This window comes from Cricetulus griseus (assembly GCF_003668045.3).
Source record: "Cricetulus griseus strain 17A/GY chromosome 1 unlocalized genomic scaffold, alternate assembly CriGri-PICRH-1.0 chr1_0, whole genome shotgun sequence".
Lineage (NCBI taxonomy): Eukaryota > Metazoa > Chordata > Mammalia > Rodentia > Cricetidae > Cricetulus > Cricetulus griseus.
In genome coordinates this window covers 221,938,890-221,955,723 of record NW_023276806.1, presented here as the reverse complement: position 1 = coordinate 221,955,723, position 16,834 = coordinate 221,938,890, and the positions used below count along the sequence as shown (strand labels likewise).

General features: G+C 44.4%; 2 protein-coding genes across 2 annotated transcripts in view; one reads left to right on the top strand and one right to left on the bottom strand.

The window, feature by feature from the left end:
• Window positions 1–1,507, top strand: part of Rbm48 (RNA binding motif protein 48) — a 13,757-nt gene extending 12,250 nt beyond the window's left edge. Inside the window, exon 6 of the mRNA XM_027389828.2 lies at window positions 1,409–1,507. The gene's annotated coding sequence lies outside the window, so the exon portion shown is untranslated. The remainder of the gene's footprint in view (window positions 1–1,408) is intronic.
• Window positions 1–16,834, bottom strand: part of LOC100763924 (EF-hand calcium-binding domain-containing protein 1) — a 20,544-nt gene extending 3,710 nt beyond the window's left edge. The window contains exons 1-4 of the mRNA XM_027389835.2: window positions 15,987–16,834; window positions 5,979–6,134; window positions 4,648–4,752; window positions 1,105–1,256 (exon numbers count right to left, since the gene is read on the bottom strand). Coding sequence (XP_027245636.1) covers window positions 1,105–1,256; window positions 4,648–4,752; window positions 5,979–6,134; window positions 15,987–16,044 — 471 coding nt within the window. The 5' untranslated portion in view covers window positions 16,045–16,834. The remainder of the gene's footprint in view (window positions 1–1,104; window positions 1,257–4,647; window positions 4,753–5,978; window positions 6,135–15,986) is intronic.

Genomic DNA, 16,834 nt, shown 5'->3' with positions numbered 1-16,834 from the left:
TTCTCCTCTCCTTCCCCTTCTCTCCTCTCTTCTGTCTGTCTGTCTGTCTGTCTGTCTGTCTCTCTGTGTGTGTGTATGTGACAATCTCATTGTATGGCCCTGGCTCGTCTTGAACTTGCAATCTTTCAGATATCTAAGTGCTGGGATTGCAGGTGTGCACCACCATTCCTAGCTCTTTCTTCTCTGAGCCTCTGAGTTTGCTGGGGCAGCCCTGGGTTCACAAAGCCTCTCTCTAAACAGCCCTGAGTCCTTGTGAGAAGAGTGCACTATTGTTCCTGTAATAAGGAGCCACTACTGCAAGGCTTTATTGCATTCATTCTGCACCACAGTTTCTCTGCTTCAGTTCTCATCTGCAAAATGGAGCTGATAGTTCTGAGGATACAATGAATGAACACTCTAGAGGGCCCTGAAAGACCTGCTATGTAGTAAGCACTCTATAAGGGTCAAATACTTTTTTGTTTTGTTTTGTTTTTCAAGACAGGGTTTCTCTGTGGCTTTTGGAAGTTGTCCTGGAACTAGCTCTTGTAGACCAGACTGGTCTCGAACTCAGAGGCCTCTGCCTCCTGAGTGTTGGGATTAAAGGCATGCGGCCCCCTGACGCCTGGCTCTCAAATAACTTTTTATTGTTGTTATTTCACTGAAATGAGTATTTAGATAAATTGAAAGAGTGAGATCATGAAGACAAAAAACACGGAATTTTACATCTGTTGAATCTAGCCTCCCCCCAAACTGATAGTAATGGTTTTACTATCTAACTGATAGAAAGATTTTACTGATAGTAATATTTGAAAATACTTACACTAGCATTTGTTTTGCATAGTGATTATGTAGTCACTGAACCATTCCATATGTAATGAGCATCTACTTTCAGTGAGGCACTGTTGTATGTAGTGAGTAGAGCAGAAGAGCCAGTAAAGAGCAAGTGAGAACTGCTTGAGGAAAGCTCCTCATTGTGGAGGGAAAGCAGTCATGCTCGTTCCGTGGCCTCCTGTGGCAGCTGTTTGCTTGAATGCAGTGCACCGCCATGCAGCTGTTTGCTTGAATGCAGTGCACCACCATGCAGCTGTTTGCTTGAATGCAGTGCACCGCCACGCCCATGCTTACCATTTTCTTCAGGCTCAGGTCCACCAACTCCTTTATCCCTTCATCATTCTCATCTTCAGGGGACTGCTGGGACAGACTGTTCTTCAGCATGTCAAAAATTTTTTCCCGGGAAATATAACCATCTCCAGTTAAATAGTAAACTTCAAAACAGACTTTATAAAACATAGGAATCAAAAATTAAACCAATAAAATATTAGTTATTTCAGCATAAGATGATAAGTGATAAATATATAATAGCTGATCTGATCCATTATATGGCAGAGGTTTTACAATAAAGTGCTTCTTGTTAACTTTCTTTCCACAGGATTCAATACCTCTTGGGAGCTAGAAGAACAGCTTACAGTCCCTGGATTTGGGGGTTGAAAATGGTATCAAGCTGAAATAAATGGATTTTTTAACCAACTTTTGTTTGTATGCTTCTATCTCAGATGACCTCACTCATGTCCTGGGAGTGCAGCAGTGAAGTAGCTTCCTGGAGTTTAATAGTGTAGTTATGTTTCAGCAAAAACCAGGAATAAACTAGTGTCAGGGGAGTGGGCTATCTGTTAAGTTTCTCCAGTCCTCAGCATAACATACATGTTGAAGAACAAGCCTACTGTAGAAAATAGTGTTCCCCCAAATGAATTTCTCCTAAAATATGTAAGAAGCATTTTAGGGAGTGGGATTGGAGAAACACATCGTCTTCAATGTGATATGCTATTTAATCATGGAACTCTGTTCAGTGCCACAACTGTGTTCACCAGCAATTAGTGTTCCCACAAGATTGACACCCATGACACAGCCTTCCACTTCTCTCGAGGCTTGTGTACGAGCTCTTTAAGGTTGGAGGAGGTTAAGTGGAGTGGGAGAAAGGCTAGAGTGCTCGCTTTAAAAATGTGTGATTCAGTCCCAGCACTACACTCCCAAACACCGTAGAGTGGGAACTGCTACCTCATGAAATATAAATGCAAAAAGAACTACAAAAGAGCACGAAATTATTAAATGTCAGAGAAGTTTGATACTCGAAATACTGCTCTAAAATGTTAATGTACCTTTATCATAGACATATTTTTATTAGAAAGTTTATGTGTATGTGTCTATATGAGTGTGTGCCCTGTATGTGCAGGAGCCTGCAGAGGCCAGAAAGGGTATTGAATCTCCTGGAGCTAGACAGATTACAGACAGTTGTGAGCCACCCTGTGTGGCCCTCAAACTCAGGTCTTCTGGGAAAGCAGCAAGCATTCCTGTTCTCTCTACCCTCCAGGCATCTTCTTTTTCTATTCCCAGATTAAAATCAAGTGAAAGAGCAAGTATACAAGTTTGCTCAACTACGGAGAACTGCAGTCTTTTCTTAAGCAAATGGATATGGTTAGCAGTTTGCTTCCCTGAAAACCGGTGTCTAGAATGGTATTCTGTTTCCAGGATTCTTCACAGGGAATCCTGACAGTAGGAGAAAAACAGGACAGCACCAGTGGTGGTGGTGTGGTTGTGGTGTGGTGTGTGGTGGTGTGTGGTGGTGTGGTGTGGTGGTGTGTGGTGTGGTGATGGTGTGGTGTGGTGTGTGGTGGTATGGTGGTGTGGTGTGGTGTGTTTGGTGGTGTGTGGTGGTGGTGGTGTGGTGTGGTGGTGTGTGGTGTGTGTGGTGTGTGGTGGTGTGTGTGTGGTGTGTGTGGTGTGTAGTGTGGTGTGGTGTGGTGTGTGGTGGTGTAGTGTGGTGTTGTGGTGTGGGGTGTGGTGTGGTGTGGTGTGTGGTGGTGTGGTGGTGTGGTGTAGTGTGGTGTGGTGGTGTGGTGTGTGGTGGTGTGGTGTGGTGTGGTGTGTGTGGTGGTGTAGTGTGGTGTGGTGGTGTGGTGTGGTGTGGTGTGGTGATGTAGTGTGGTGTAGTGTGGTGTGTGGTGTGGTGTGTGGTGGTGTGGTGTGGTGTGTGGTGGTGTGGTGTGGTGTGTGTGGTGGTGTAGTGTGGTGTGGTGTGGTGGTGTGTGGTGTGGTGGTGTGGTGTGGTGTGTGTGGTGGTGTAGTGTGGTGTGGTGGTGTGTGGTGTGGTGTGGTGGTGTGTGGTGTGGTGTGTGGTGGTGTGTGTGTGTGTGTGGTGTGGTGTGTGTGGTGGTGTGGTGTGGTGTGTGGTGTGGTGTGGTGTGGTGTGGTGTGTGTGGTGGTGTGGTGTGGTGTGGTGTGTGTGGTGTGGTGTGGTGTGGTGTGGGGTGGAGGTGGTGGTGGTGGGAGTTGAGACCAGAGCTGTTGCTGTGCAGAGCCAGTTTCGCAGTGCCCAGTGGAGAACCCTCAGTCAGGAAGAGCAGAGGAATATTCATGTCTGGGCTGTTAGGGTGTGTGGAGCTTTGTTCTCATCGTCTTGTAGTGAAGGGCATGTTTTCTTCAGTGAAAAGACAACAAATGGCCCTAAAGTAACACATGCTCAACCCTACATTGAGACCCATTTCCTGCCAAGCCTAGACAGGCACAGAAACCTTAGCTTTGTCAGCTGACCCTTAGTGACTGTTCTTAACCTGGGCTGTAAGCCACACACACCCACCCTAGTGACAATTGAACATTAAAAACTTAGTAAGTCACAGCTGGGTCCCCAATTCATCTTTTGTGGGTTTTTTCCTTTTTCTTTTTTTTTTTTTAAAGATATACAGTGTTCTGCCTGCAGGCCAGAAGAGGTGCCACATCTCAGATGGTTGTGAGCCACCATGTGGGTGCTGGGAATTGAACTCAGGACCTCAGGAAGAGCAGCCAGTATTCTTAACCACTGAGCCATCTCTTCAGGATTCCTTTTCTTACTTTTTTACATTTATATTGCATACCTCTGTTTATGCTCATGGAGGTCAGTGAACAACTTTCAGGAATTGGTTCTCCTACCGTGTGGGTTCTGGGGATTTTACTCAGGTTGTCAGACCTGGTGGCAAGCACCCTTACCCGAGAAACCATCTTGCTGGCGCTTTGTTTCTGTTTGAGACATTCTGAGGCATTTTACAAGGCTGTTTCAGAGAACACTGTTTTCATCTTTTTGATTATATTGTTATCCACTTATGAACGAACATTGCTGGGAAGAAGTACATCAGCAAAGGCTGATGGGTGAGAACTTCACTCAGTTTGGAATGTTTTGGGTCGAGGGCCTAACTACAAATTCTCTTGGGATGTCTTTGGCCCCTTTAAATGGCTATTTATTTTCTGCCTCGGAGTGGGACCTAACACCCTGTGGCTATTAGGTAAATCGTTTGGAATGCTTCCACCAACCCAGAAGCTGAGAGTGTCATCAGTAAGGCATCTAACAGGTCCCCTGCCATGCTGTGACCATCTGCCAAATGCTGCCATCAATGTATTTAAAAAGTAAATTTTGAGTTATGACTTTGTTGTTTTGTTATTAGGAAAACTTCATGAAATTGCTGCCACACCAGAATGTGCAATTTTCATAACCCTGAATCTGTTCCCAGCTGTGGTCACTCTAGTTAGCTCCAGAATAAATGCTGTCTTGTCCCTTTGTGGGTGGTGACTCTGTCAGCGCACCAGCACACTACACACAGAACTGATGGGCGTAGCAGGAAGCCAGTGAGTGCTTCTTACATTTCATCTTCTCTTCAAAAGTCCCTCGGAGAAACACTGCCAAGCCATTAACCCACTCTTGGACGTTTACATGGTTATCACTGTCTTTGTCAAACACAAAGAACACTGAAAAAGAAAAAGAATGTGTGAGTGTATTGTAATTGTCTTACCCCCTCACCCCCAGGTTTAGATAGAAGAACTTTTCTTTCAAATCGAGGGAGAAATGTTTTGGTGTTATCTTTTGAAAGAATCGAAGTTATTGGAAATGTGGGTTTCCCCCTTTATTTCTAAAGCAGAAGAGTCATTCCACACAATGAGCAGTAATTTTCATTTCTGGTATCTTACGTAGTTGCTAAAGCCAAGAAATTCCACAGAGATAATTAATGACATAATTTTAATAATCAAAAATAAAAAGTGGTTAGCTGGGTGTTGGTGGCACACGCCTTTAATACCAGCACTCAGGAGGCAGAGGCAGGCGGATCTCTGTGAGTTGGAGGCCAACCTGGTCTACAGAGCGAGTTCCAGGACAGGCTCCAAAGCAATACAAAGTAACCCTGTCTCGAAAACCCCCCCAAAATAAAATAAATAATAAGTGGTGAGAAACCTGTTGTAGAGTTTCCAAAATATCTCAAAGTAAATTTCTAATGTTAAACATTATTTTTAAGTTCTTATGTAGTTATCCTTTCTGTGTGTATGTGGCCCTTGTGTGGAGGTCAAAGCCTTGTGGACCTGGCTCTCTTTCACTTTAGGCTCTCTGACACCTTTACCTGCTGAACCATCTTTCTGGTCCAATTGTTAAACTTACCAATAAAACTTTATTATCCTATAGAAAAACATTCAAATGTTATTTGTTCTTTGGAAGTGAGGGATGCATTGATGACTTGGTTTGTGCCAATGGTTTCACAAGTATGTGTGTGTCAAATCTTACCAAAACGTATATTTTGGATATACCTGTTTTAGACATGTGACATTAAATATTTCCAATGTAAGGAGTCATTATTTTTTCCATGAAGCAAAAAAAGCCAATTAATGATTTACACATGGTGGCATGGACTTTTCAAGGTTAAAAGCCCTTAGTTGTTTAGCCTTCAAAAGTACCACCAGACTCCTTAGTCCAGGGTGGTGATTTCTCCATACTTACCTGCTCTGAGCTACCAAATTCTGAGTGGGTTTGTATGAAGAACCATTCTCAGCCCCCACCTCCACCCCCACCCCCAGATACTGTTGACAGCCCTCTCCTACAGAATCATTCCTTTCTGGTTTGGCTCTGAGAGCAAGTCCAGTCTTGTGAAAAGGACATGAGGATGGGTTCAGGTTTTGCTTGGTCATTTCGGTTTGTTGTGACCCCTTACCCCTGTTCATCAACGCATCGTCAGTCATTCCAAATATGTTGTGCAGAATCCCTCGAAATGTGTTACAGTCCATCCTGGCATTAGCGAGCTTTCCACTGGCTTTCCCCACCAAGCTATAGTAAAGGCGTACGAGACATTCAATTTCATTTTTCTTGACTGTAAGATGAGAAAAATAAGGTGTAGAGTTAATCACCGAGTTATTCAAAGCAATCACAGCTATTTAGTTCTTATGGTGCCAGATGGCCATATATGATGTGATGTGAACTTGTTAGAATAGTTTGTAGTGTTTTGCTTCTAGCAGAACTGCAGGCTTCAAAGTGGAAATTTGGAATAGTCACACATGTGGCTTTTGTTCTAGACTTAGAAAGTGATTTTGTTTTTGTTTTTGTTTTATTTCTTTGTTTCTCGAGACAGGGTTTCTCTGTGAAACAGTCTTGGCTGTCCTGGAAGTCACTCTGTAGACCAGGCTGGCCTCAAATTCATAGAAATCCACCTGCCTCTGCCTCTCAAGTTCTGGGATTAAAAATGTGCATTACCATCACCGACAGAAGTGACATATAGTTATGTGCAGGTAACTGGAGCAGTGAAGACAGGAACCATGCTTTTGGCCAGACTCTTTCCGTTTTCTTATTAGGATTTCTTTATTTGGTTTTATGTATATGTATGTGGATGTCTTCCTGGTATGTATATCTGAGCCACATGAGTGCAGTGCCCTTGGAAGCTAGAAGAGGGCATCAGATCCGTGGGACCTGGAGTTGGAGATGGTTGTGAGCCACCATGTGAACCGAGCCTGGGCCCTCTGCAAACTTCTCTCTAGTCCCCATCTCCCTTTCTTATCCTAAACCGGAAGACTTAAGGACTCCTCAGTGCCCTCTCTAGGAACAGCTGAGTCTTGTCCTGGGTGATCTCAGATTCTTCAGTCGGGTGAATGTCTAGTTCTGTGACTTGGCAGCTACATGAGAGAACTGGAGTGGGAGTGGCAGCTGGTTGCCACTTAGTTTTCCTTTTGCTTTGTCTTGATCCCTTCCTCCTGATTGTGGAGGAAGGTGAGGAGAAAGGAAGGACTATTTCTTTGTAAATACTTGCTCAATGTACAACAGGTGGGGTTCTATGTGATTTGAAGAATGTAGTTGTTCTTAGGGTAGTGACATAATTTAGAGTAAGCAATTTCAAAGGTGCCTAATAACATTTATTTCATGGGCCAAATTAAGATCTCTTGCTTCTTAATATAATTTCATCCTATACCAGTACAGCCCTGAAATAGGCTAATTTTATTCATTGTCTAAGTCTTTTTTTTTATTAATTTTAAACACAATCTCATTTTACATACCAGTCCTAGTTCCCTCTCCCTCCTGTCCTCCCCCCGCCATACACTCCTCAGAGAGAGTGAGGCCTCCCATGGGGAATTGTTAAAGTCTCTCATATCATTTGGGGCAGGACCGAGCTCCCCCCTCTCCCTGTATTTAGGCTGAACCTAGATACCTATCCCTCCATAGGGAATGGGCTCCAAAAAAGTCAGTTCATGTACTATTGTCTGTTGGGGGCCTTGGGCAGTCTATGGGAACCCTGGCAGTGGAACCAGTATTTATCCCATTGTCTAAGTCATAAGGGACAGCCATGAACCAGGGAGCTGATACAGACATGACTCCTGCCCTGGAAGCTATTGCAGGCTTGTCAAGAGATACATAAGGGACTGTGGTGTGGCTCAGTGGTAGAGCACTTGCCTAGTGTGTTTGATCACCAGCTGCTCTTAAACCAACTGACGTGTTAAAGTATTGTAAGTCACAGACCAAAGGGAGGGAGGGATTACCACCTAGGGAAGGTGCTGAGAGGCGAAGTATTGAGAGGGGAGGTGTCTGGAGTGGAGCCTCTCAAAGGAGCAGTCCTTACTCACCTACGAGGCAGCTTGAACACTCGGGGCTTTTAGTGCTGAGGGCAGTAGGTGGCTCCATGGGTCACGTTGGCAGATTTTTTAAAATCGGAAATACTAATTTTTAATTTTTTTCCCAACACTGATTATTGATTATTTGGGAATTCCACACAGTGCATCCATCACACTTGCTTCCCAGTCCTCCCAATTCCACCCCCCAACTTTGTGCCCTCCCCCTCTCTGAAAAAAGAAAAAAGAAAAAAATACAGCAAGTCCAATTTGTGCTGTCCGTATATGCACTGGGGCATGGTCAGACTCCCAGTAGCCAGCCTCCTAAAGATAGCCAAGTCCTCCCCACCCACCCACCCCACCAGAAGCCATCAGCTGTAAGAGCTACACTTCAACTTCCCTATTAAATGTTTAAGGCCTCGCTCAATGGCTTCCTGTTCAGGTTGTCTGTCTATGGGGGTAGGGGGAGGTTGTCACAGAATCTTTCTGTGTCTCTTATTCCCCGATATGAGTCCGTAGTCTTCATCAGTACCATTGCAAAAGAGCTTCCTTGTCCATAACAGCCGGGAGCAGCCTGGATAATGGACTTTCACATGGTTTCTGGAGATAGCAGGGACCACAGACATAAACATGACCTCCAGCTGTAGCACAGACCTCAGATGCCAACACGGTCCCTGGTGGGAGCAAGGATTTCGGACCTCACATGTTTACAGATCTTACAGACAATACAACTGGTGGGAGCAAGGATTTCAGACCTCACATGTTTGTTTACAGATCTTACAGACAATACAACTTACCAACCTATTGTGGCTGATAACCAGACCTTTATTTAAGTTTTGAACCCCTTTCATAATACACTCATGATATTTTTGAATGGAAAATCAGCAATTTGTATTTTGCTACGATCGTAACAATCTATCTTTTTTGTGACAGTGTAACCCAGGATGGCCTGAATATCTTGATCTGCCTCAGTTTCCCAAGTGTTACAGGCATGCACTATTGCCTCCAGCTATGTGACTTTGATTTTCATTAGAGAAATGAGGTCTAAGAAGCCTTCCTTTAAAACTAGTGGGATTTGACTGGTGTGGAGGTGCACGCCTTTCATCTCAGTACTTGGGAGGCAGAGGCAGGTGGATCTCTGAATTCAAGGCCAGCCTGGTCTACACAGTGAGTTCTAGGCCAGCTATGGCTATATAATGACATCCTGTCCTAGACAGACAAAACAATGCAGTGATATTTTTGTCACCAGCTCAGATAATAGCACACAGTGAAAATGAGGCCCTATGAATGAAGGACAATGGCAACTGTAATGCTGCCATTTCCTCTGACTCAAACCTTTCCATCCTGGAAGGAGGCTCATGCAAACCCACAAGTAAATGAAACGGGTAAGGTTCAGGAAGTTGAAGTCTGAGGACACTCCTGAAACTTGTGCTTTTAAAGCTCTTCCCCCAACGTTATCTAAGTGGTAACAAGCAGTTGGGAAGGTGCTTGCCTACTGACTGAACTGCCTGCAGGCTGTGCTCCAGGAGTGCAACTTTTTTTTTCTTAAATTCCTTGACAGTCATGCATATATATAATGAATTTTAGTCTTTTTTAACCTGCTAATACTCTCATCCCCTCACTGAAGACTTTCCCCCAAGTCATCTTCCTGTCGTCTTTTCTCTGTGTGTAGCACCGAGTTTAATTAGGGTTGCCTGCCTGGCCATCTGTGGAAGGTTGTTTACCAGTGTCCATACCACTGAAGAGTGCTATCCCTTACCCCAGCTCCCATTAACTGTCAGAAGTCCCTCAAGGGGCGGGGCTCAATCTTGTCTTGTGAAGTTCATTAGTGCAACAGCAATGCCATGTCAAGAAACATCATTTTGTAAGATATCCCCACCCTCCAACATCACCCTCTGCTGCAATGCCCCCTGAGCCTCGTATGGGTTGATACAGATCAGCCACTTGGGGCTGAGCACTCCACCAGTACTTTGACCAGTTAGGAATCTCTGTATTACCTCTGCCTATTGCGATAAAGCTTTTTCGACGAGGACGAAGAGCAGCATGAATTCTATACAAACGTGGGCATTTAGAAAGTGGTTTGACTATGTCCACTCAGCAAAATGATAGCAGTGGGTTCCCGTAGGTACTATGATTTCCCAGCCCTGCCAGCTCTTGATCAGGGGTACAGTCCCACCCTCTGGAGCATGCCTTGATGCAATTAGAAATGGTTACCCCCGAAACGTCCACACCACTCCTGCACCAGTGGACATGTCTTGCCAGGTCAGGTGCTATTGTAGCTCTTAGTGTTTCAAGCTAGGTCAGAGTGTGGCTAGCCTTTCTCCCCCAGAAGCCTGCAGCAGCACCCCCAGGCACTGAAAAGCTAGCCAGCAGGAAGGAAGCATCAGCTATTCTGGTTTGATTTCTCTAAGTCCTGTGACCAAAGTGTGTGGCATCTTCAGCAATAGAGTCTTAGCAACAAGCTCTGGCAGGAAGACATGAGCAATGACAGTAGCATGTGTTGCTTTGGGGCCTCTCTAACCAACAACTCAGAGGGAGACATCCCATACCCAGCACTGAGATTTTTGTTTTGTTGGATAACCAGGCTTCTGGGAGGATCACTAGGTGATGTAGGTTTCTTCATTTCTCACACTAGGGTGGGCTTTTTGGTGAGACAGATACGTGCCAATCATCCATGTTCCTGTGTGATCCGTCACCCACATTCCTGTAAATAAATTCACTGGCTCAGCAAGCTAGACTTGGGTGGAATTGTTTCTTTGGTCTGTTGTGTATACTCTGGTCTATACTCCCCAAGAAAAATTACACATCGATATGGTAGATCACCTAGGAGACAAGTCAAATTTCTGGATTGGGTTAACTGAGGCAGGCAGGCCCACGCTAAACATAGGCAGTACCATTCTGCTGGGGAAGCCCTGGCCTAAATGAAAAGGGAGAGCTGAGTGCCAGCGTTCATCTCTTTGCCTCCTAACTGTAGATGCAATGTGACCCCTGCTCCCATGCTTGCTGCCATGGTGTCCCCATCGTGGTGGACTGTATCCTTAAACTGTGAGCCAGGATAAACCCTTCCTTTCACACACTGCTTTGGTTGTGTGTCTGTCACAAAAGTACTACAGTGGCTGAAAGGTTGGGCCATATAGGGGATGCAGCTGCCCAGCTTCTTCTGATATGGGTTGGCTATACAGATGCATAGGACAAACTTTTTTTTTTTTTTTTTTCTTTTTTGGCCTTGGGTTCATGACCCTACTATCTTAGCCTCCCAAGGGCTGGGATGACAGGTGTGTACTGCTACACCCAGCTGGAGCAAGCTTTAAATGTATGTGTTTATTTATTGTGGATACAGTGTTCTGCCTGCATATGGGCTTGGACATCAGATCTCATTACAGATGGCTGTCAGCCACCATGTGGTTGCTGGGAATTGAACTCAGGACCTCTGGAAGAGCAGCCAGTGCTCTCAACCTCTGAGCCATGTCTCCAGTGCAAGCTTTAAACATTTTAATATCTGATCAGTGTTGGACACTGTGTGAAGGCTTCAGATTTACATAAGAAGTGCAAGAACAGAGCAGGGTTCTCCTACATCCTTTCCATGCAGTCTCTAATGTCAACATCTGATGCAACTTAGTACTTTTACCAAAGCTATGGTCAGTGTGTTCTATTCTTAATGATAAGCTGTAATTGTACGTTAGCAATTTTTCCACTAATGGCCTTTTAAGGGCCAGTTTAGCATTATGATCCAGGCCAGGATAGCACAGCTAGTTGTCCAATGCTTTGTAATCTGTGATCACTCTGTTTTTCCTTTGTTTTCATGATGTGGCCGTCTGGTATTGAGTTTGTAAGGTGTTTTTCAACTATGATCACATGCCTTGGAGAGTAATGCCAGAGACGAAGTGCCGCTGCAGTCATGTACTTATTTTAGTCAGTACAAAGCCACGTATGTCGTAGGGTTTGTGTGGGCTCCCCCTGTGGTGGCTGAAGTACCACCCTCCAGTGGTGGTCGTATTAGGAAGCAGGGCCTTTCTGAAGAGATTCTGTCTGCTGCCCTATAAAACAAGACGCCAGTAGCCTACTAGCCAGAAAGTGGGCCATTCAGTCTCCGGAGATTTAGAGTTGCCAGCATCTAGAACTAGAATCAGTTCATTTCCAGGCTCTCCTTGTATTATTCTTTTTCCTACCCCCGCCCAGTGAATTCTACTTTTACTTGAAGAGAGTGATTGTTGCCATTGTAGCATTAAACCTTCCATGCAGAGCTAATTAGGAAATGTATGTAAATATGTATGCAAACTATGTACACACTGGTATGTTATTTTGCCTCACAAATGCCTAGAGAGGGGCCTGCTCTAAGTTTGAGTTAATTTTATTAAACACTCATGAATACTAAGAAGCAAAGGTCTGGATCCACCAGGACAAATATTAAACTTTCCCTCTTTTTCCCAGGAGCGGATCAGAGATGCAGTTCATAGTGTCTGACAAAATGCCTTCAGAGATAAACATGCAGGTTTCAACGTTAGAAACACACAACTAAATGAAGCAAAGAACCTGCATTCAAAAGTTGCTACTGAACATGTCGATGGAAGCTCAACAGGAATAGCTGGAAAATCCTCTCACCGGATCTTAAGCTTGGAGTGAAAAGTTTGAATTCAGCCCCTCCTCTGAAGACTTACTAAAGCTAGGTGGCAGTCCAGTCTCTGATAGTGTAGATCCTTCTATTATTTTCAAATTTGTATTTTTATTTCTTGTAGCTCAGGCTTGCCTTGAACCAACCAAATAAAACCAGGGATGACCTTGAACTTCTGATCCTCCTGTCTCTACCACCTTAAGTGTTAGGAATACAGGTGTGAGCCACCAATCTCAGTGTATGTGCCCTGGGACTGAACCCATCCTCGCTTGGCAGGCACCCTAGCAGCTCTATCCCCACTCCACAGTCTCCTATCATAGTTAAAGTAAGCAAGCGATATCCAGGCAGTCTACTACAGAACTGTGAGCCGGGTGTATCATGATATAGTCACCGTTTCACAAATTAAGTTAGTGACAAGAGGATGTTAATCTCTTATGAGAGTCGGATCTAATCTGTTAATCCTACAAGAATGCAGTTTGCACAGCCATGAAGCCAGTATTCAGAGGTACTCCCCTGCCTCTGTGCCTGACTAAAAGACGATTATTATTTGGAAGAAGGACTGGAGTTGTATCTTTAGTGCTGCATCACCCAGTAGACCTTTCTGGCATGCTCCTTTCTGTGTGTTCCACGTGGTAGCCATCCTGCATAGGTGGATACTGACTCCTGAAAAGTGGCTAGTGAGATGAAGAAAGTGGACTTTTCAATGCAATCATTTACAGGTGGTCAGACACAGCTAGTGCCTACCCTTGGGACAATGCAACTCTAGAAAGTAGTTCGAAATTAATAAACACAATTTACACTAAGTGAAGAAAACAAAGCTTTCTAGATTGAACGAAAAAATATGGCAACAGTTATGCTGTAAAGAATTTCCTTTGTGAGGTTACTAGCTTTCTGAGGGTCTGAGAGTTACTGGGTGGTGGCTGTTGATCATAAGAGGCCTTTGGTCATGACATCATAAATTCTAAAGGTTCCTTCTAAGAAGTTCTAAACTAGTGGTTCTCAGCCTGTGGGTTGTGACCTCTTCAGCAAAACTCTACCTCCAAAAATATTTACGATTCATAACAGCAAATTACACTTACAAAATAGCAGCAAAAGTAACTTTATGGTTGGGGGTCACCACAACACGAGGAACTGTAAAGTGTCCGAAGCATTAGGAAGGTTGAGAAGCACTGGTCTAAACCAAAGCCCAAGAAACTTCTGTCGGAACATTGTACACCATGAAAACAAAAACCAAACTGTCCATACCCGTTATGTAAGAGCACGATACAGAAGCCACCACAGCTGTCTGGGATGATGGGCAGGGTGGACAAGAAAATGATAGCCCTTTGTATGGAGGCTCTAAATCTGACCTGTATCAACACCATGGTCAGAAAAGCCATCGTGTGACTTTAGAAGACCAACTCTAAGACTTGGTTCTCTACCTGTGGATACCTCTCATGTCACTGGATTTGTTTACAATCCAAGTGTAAAACAGGCAATTAGTTAGAGCAGGGAAGGACCCTGAAGACACAGCTCTGCTTAACCGCTCAGTCTGACGATTTGGAGCACAACTGAAAAACCAATGTCAAAACTTTCAAAAAGGGGAGAAATGCAGCAATCATTCCTTATTTCTTTTTGTTTTTTTAAGACAGGGTTTCTCTGTATTGCTTCGGAGACTGTCCTGGGACTTGCTCTATAGGACCAGACTGGCTTCAAACTCAAGAGATCCGTCTGCCTCTGCCTTCCAAGTGCTGGGATTAAAGGCGTGCTACCAATGCCTGGCCAGTTCCTTTATTCAAACAGTATATTTGCTGATCAATTGTTACAAATTTTTATCTGTGTAACTTCTTTCAAGTAACTATTTGTGGTATTAAACACATGGGGAGCAGACATCCTAAAATAATTACATTAGGATGAGGAATTTAGATTTTAAATGCATACAACACTCCTCCATGTTGGTGGGAGTGCAGATGTACAGTTGCTTTGGAAATCAGTATGGTGGTTTCTCAGGAAATTGAGAATTAAACCACCTCAAGACTAGGCAATACCATTCTTGGGCATATACTCAAAGGATGCACATTCATACCATAAGGACATTTGCTCAACTATGTTCAGAGAAGCATTATTCCAGCCAGAACCTGGAAACAACCTAGATGTCTCTCAACCAAAGAATGGATAAAGAAAACGTGTTACGTTTACACAATGTGGTACTACTCAGTGGGGAAAACCCCACACCCCAGAGACGTCAGGAAACAAGGAGGGCCCTAAGAGAGTCCCCCCCCCCCAAAACAAGAAAGGGAAATAGACAAGGTCTCCTGAGTAACTTGGGAGCATGGGGAGAAGGGGGGGGGACATGAAGGGTGGAGGACAGAGAGGGACAGCAAGGAGATATCTCGACAGGGGGAGCCATTATGGGGTTAGCAAGAAACCTGGCACTAGGGAAATACCCAGGAATTCACAAGGATGACCCCCACTAAGAACCTAAGCAATAGTGGAGAGGCTACCTTAACTGCCCTTCCCCTATAGTGAGACTGACTAAGTTAAATGCCATCCTAAAGCCTTCATCCAGTAGCTGATGGAAACAGATGCAGAGATCCACAGACTGGGCTCAATTCCTGGAATCCAGTCATGGAGAGGGAGGAGGGATTATATGAGCAAAGGAGTCACGAACACGTTGGGGGAAACCCACAGAAACAGCTGACCTGAGCAAGTGGGAGCTCATGAACTCCAGACAGCTGGGGAACCTGTATAAGACCAAACTAGGGCCCCTGAATGTGGGTACCAGTTGGGGGGTTTGGGCAGTATTTATCCCTAGTGCATAAACTGGCTTTTTGGAGCCCATTCCCTGTGGATGGATACCTTACTCAGCCTAGATACACGGGAGGAAGGCCACAGTCCTGCCTCAAGTGATGTGACTTTGATGATTCCCCATGGGAGGTCTCACCTGAGGAGTTGGTGGGGAGCGTAAGAGGAAACTGGGATTGGTGTGTAAAAGATGTTTTTAAAAATAAAATAATAAGAACAGCTTTTTGGATTCAGTTCTCAAGGCCCCAGAGACTGAACTCGGGTTATTAGGCTTGTGTGGCAGGGCTTTACACACTAGGCCATCTCTTTGGCCCCTTATCATCAGCCCCTCCCCCCTTTTGATAGAGGATCACTACGTAGCCCTGGCTGAACTGGAACTCTCTATGTAGACCAGGCTGGCCTCAGAGATATGCCTGCTTCTGCCTCCTGAGTGCTGGGATTCAAAATATGTGCCACCATGTGTGGCTCTTTTTTTTTTTTTTTTTACGATTTTATTTATTTATTATGTATACAACATTCTGCTTCCATGTATATCTGCAGGAGAGGGCACCAGATCTCATAACGGATGGTTGTGAGCCACCATGTGGTTGCTGGGAATTGAACTCAGTACCTCTGGTAGAGCAGCTGGTGCTCTTAACCTCTGAGCTCTCTCCAGCCCCTGCTTTTACCCACCAACCACCACCTGTCTCCTGAGGCAAGGTGCAGAGGCAGTGTTGGAGGCCTCAGTACTCACAGCTCTTGACAGTTTTACTGATGGACTCCACCAGTTTCTTCACAGCCCTTTGTTCCATTTGAGAGTGAGAGTGGTTTCAGCACACTGCTTTCCCAAGTAGTCTACTTCCCAAGCTGGCACTAACTCTACAAACTTCAAAACAGAGTGTGGTCATGGCAACTTCCTAGCAACCAGATAGAATGTTCTCCAGCAGCTGGGAAGATAAGTGGATGCTGCCAGCCATTCAGTACATATGCAGTTGTGTGTACCTGAAACCTGTAGCCATTTCAGTATTTAACATCCTGTTAAATGGCATTTCATTTATAGTTCCTCAGTACAAATTAAAAACATTTTTCTATTTGAACATACAACTAAAAAAAATTACAAAGCCCTTCTTTAGATTGCAATAATTTCCTAAGCTCCTTCAAAGGCTGTCACCTAAAGTCACCAAGAATTCTCATGAGACCTTCACGGCCTCATACACAGGAGCTTCTCAGATGTAAAGCCCACTTAGCTGCTCCCCACTTAGACCTAACGGTAAGAAAACATGGTGTGACTGCTAAGTTGGCTAAAATGTCCACTGTCCCATTGTATCTTTGTTGTGAGACCTTGGAGGAACAGACGCCTGGCTTCTAGTCTGTGTGTTGAAAAATCAACAGGTGAGGCAATATCCAAACCGTGTTCAGGATTTAAGACATAAATAATATTCTTTTCGAGGGTCCGAGGATTAAACCCACCCGAGATACATGAACACATATCCCAGTCCCTCTAGCTTTTTAATAAAATAGAAAACAACTTCTATAACAAAGCAGATACAACTGAGAGAGAAAAGAAAGATCTCTCAACCTCCCTTTACAAATAAATACACC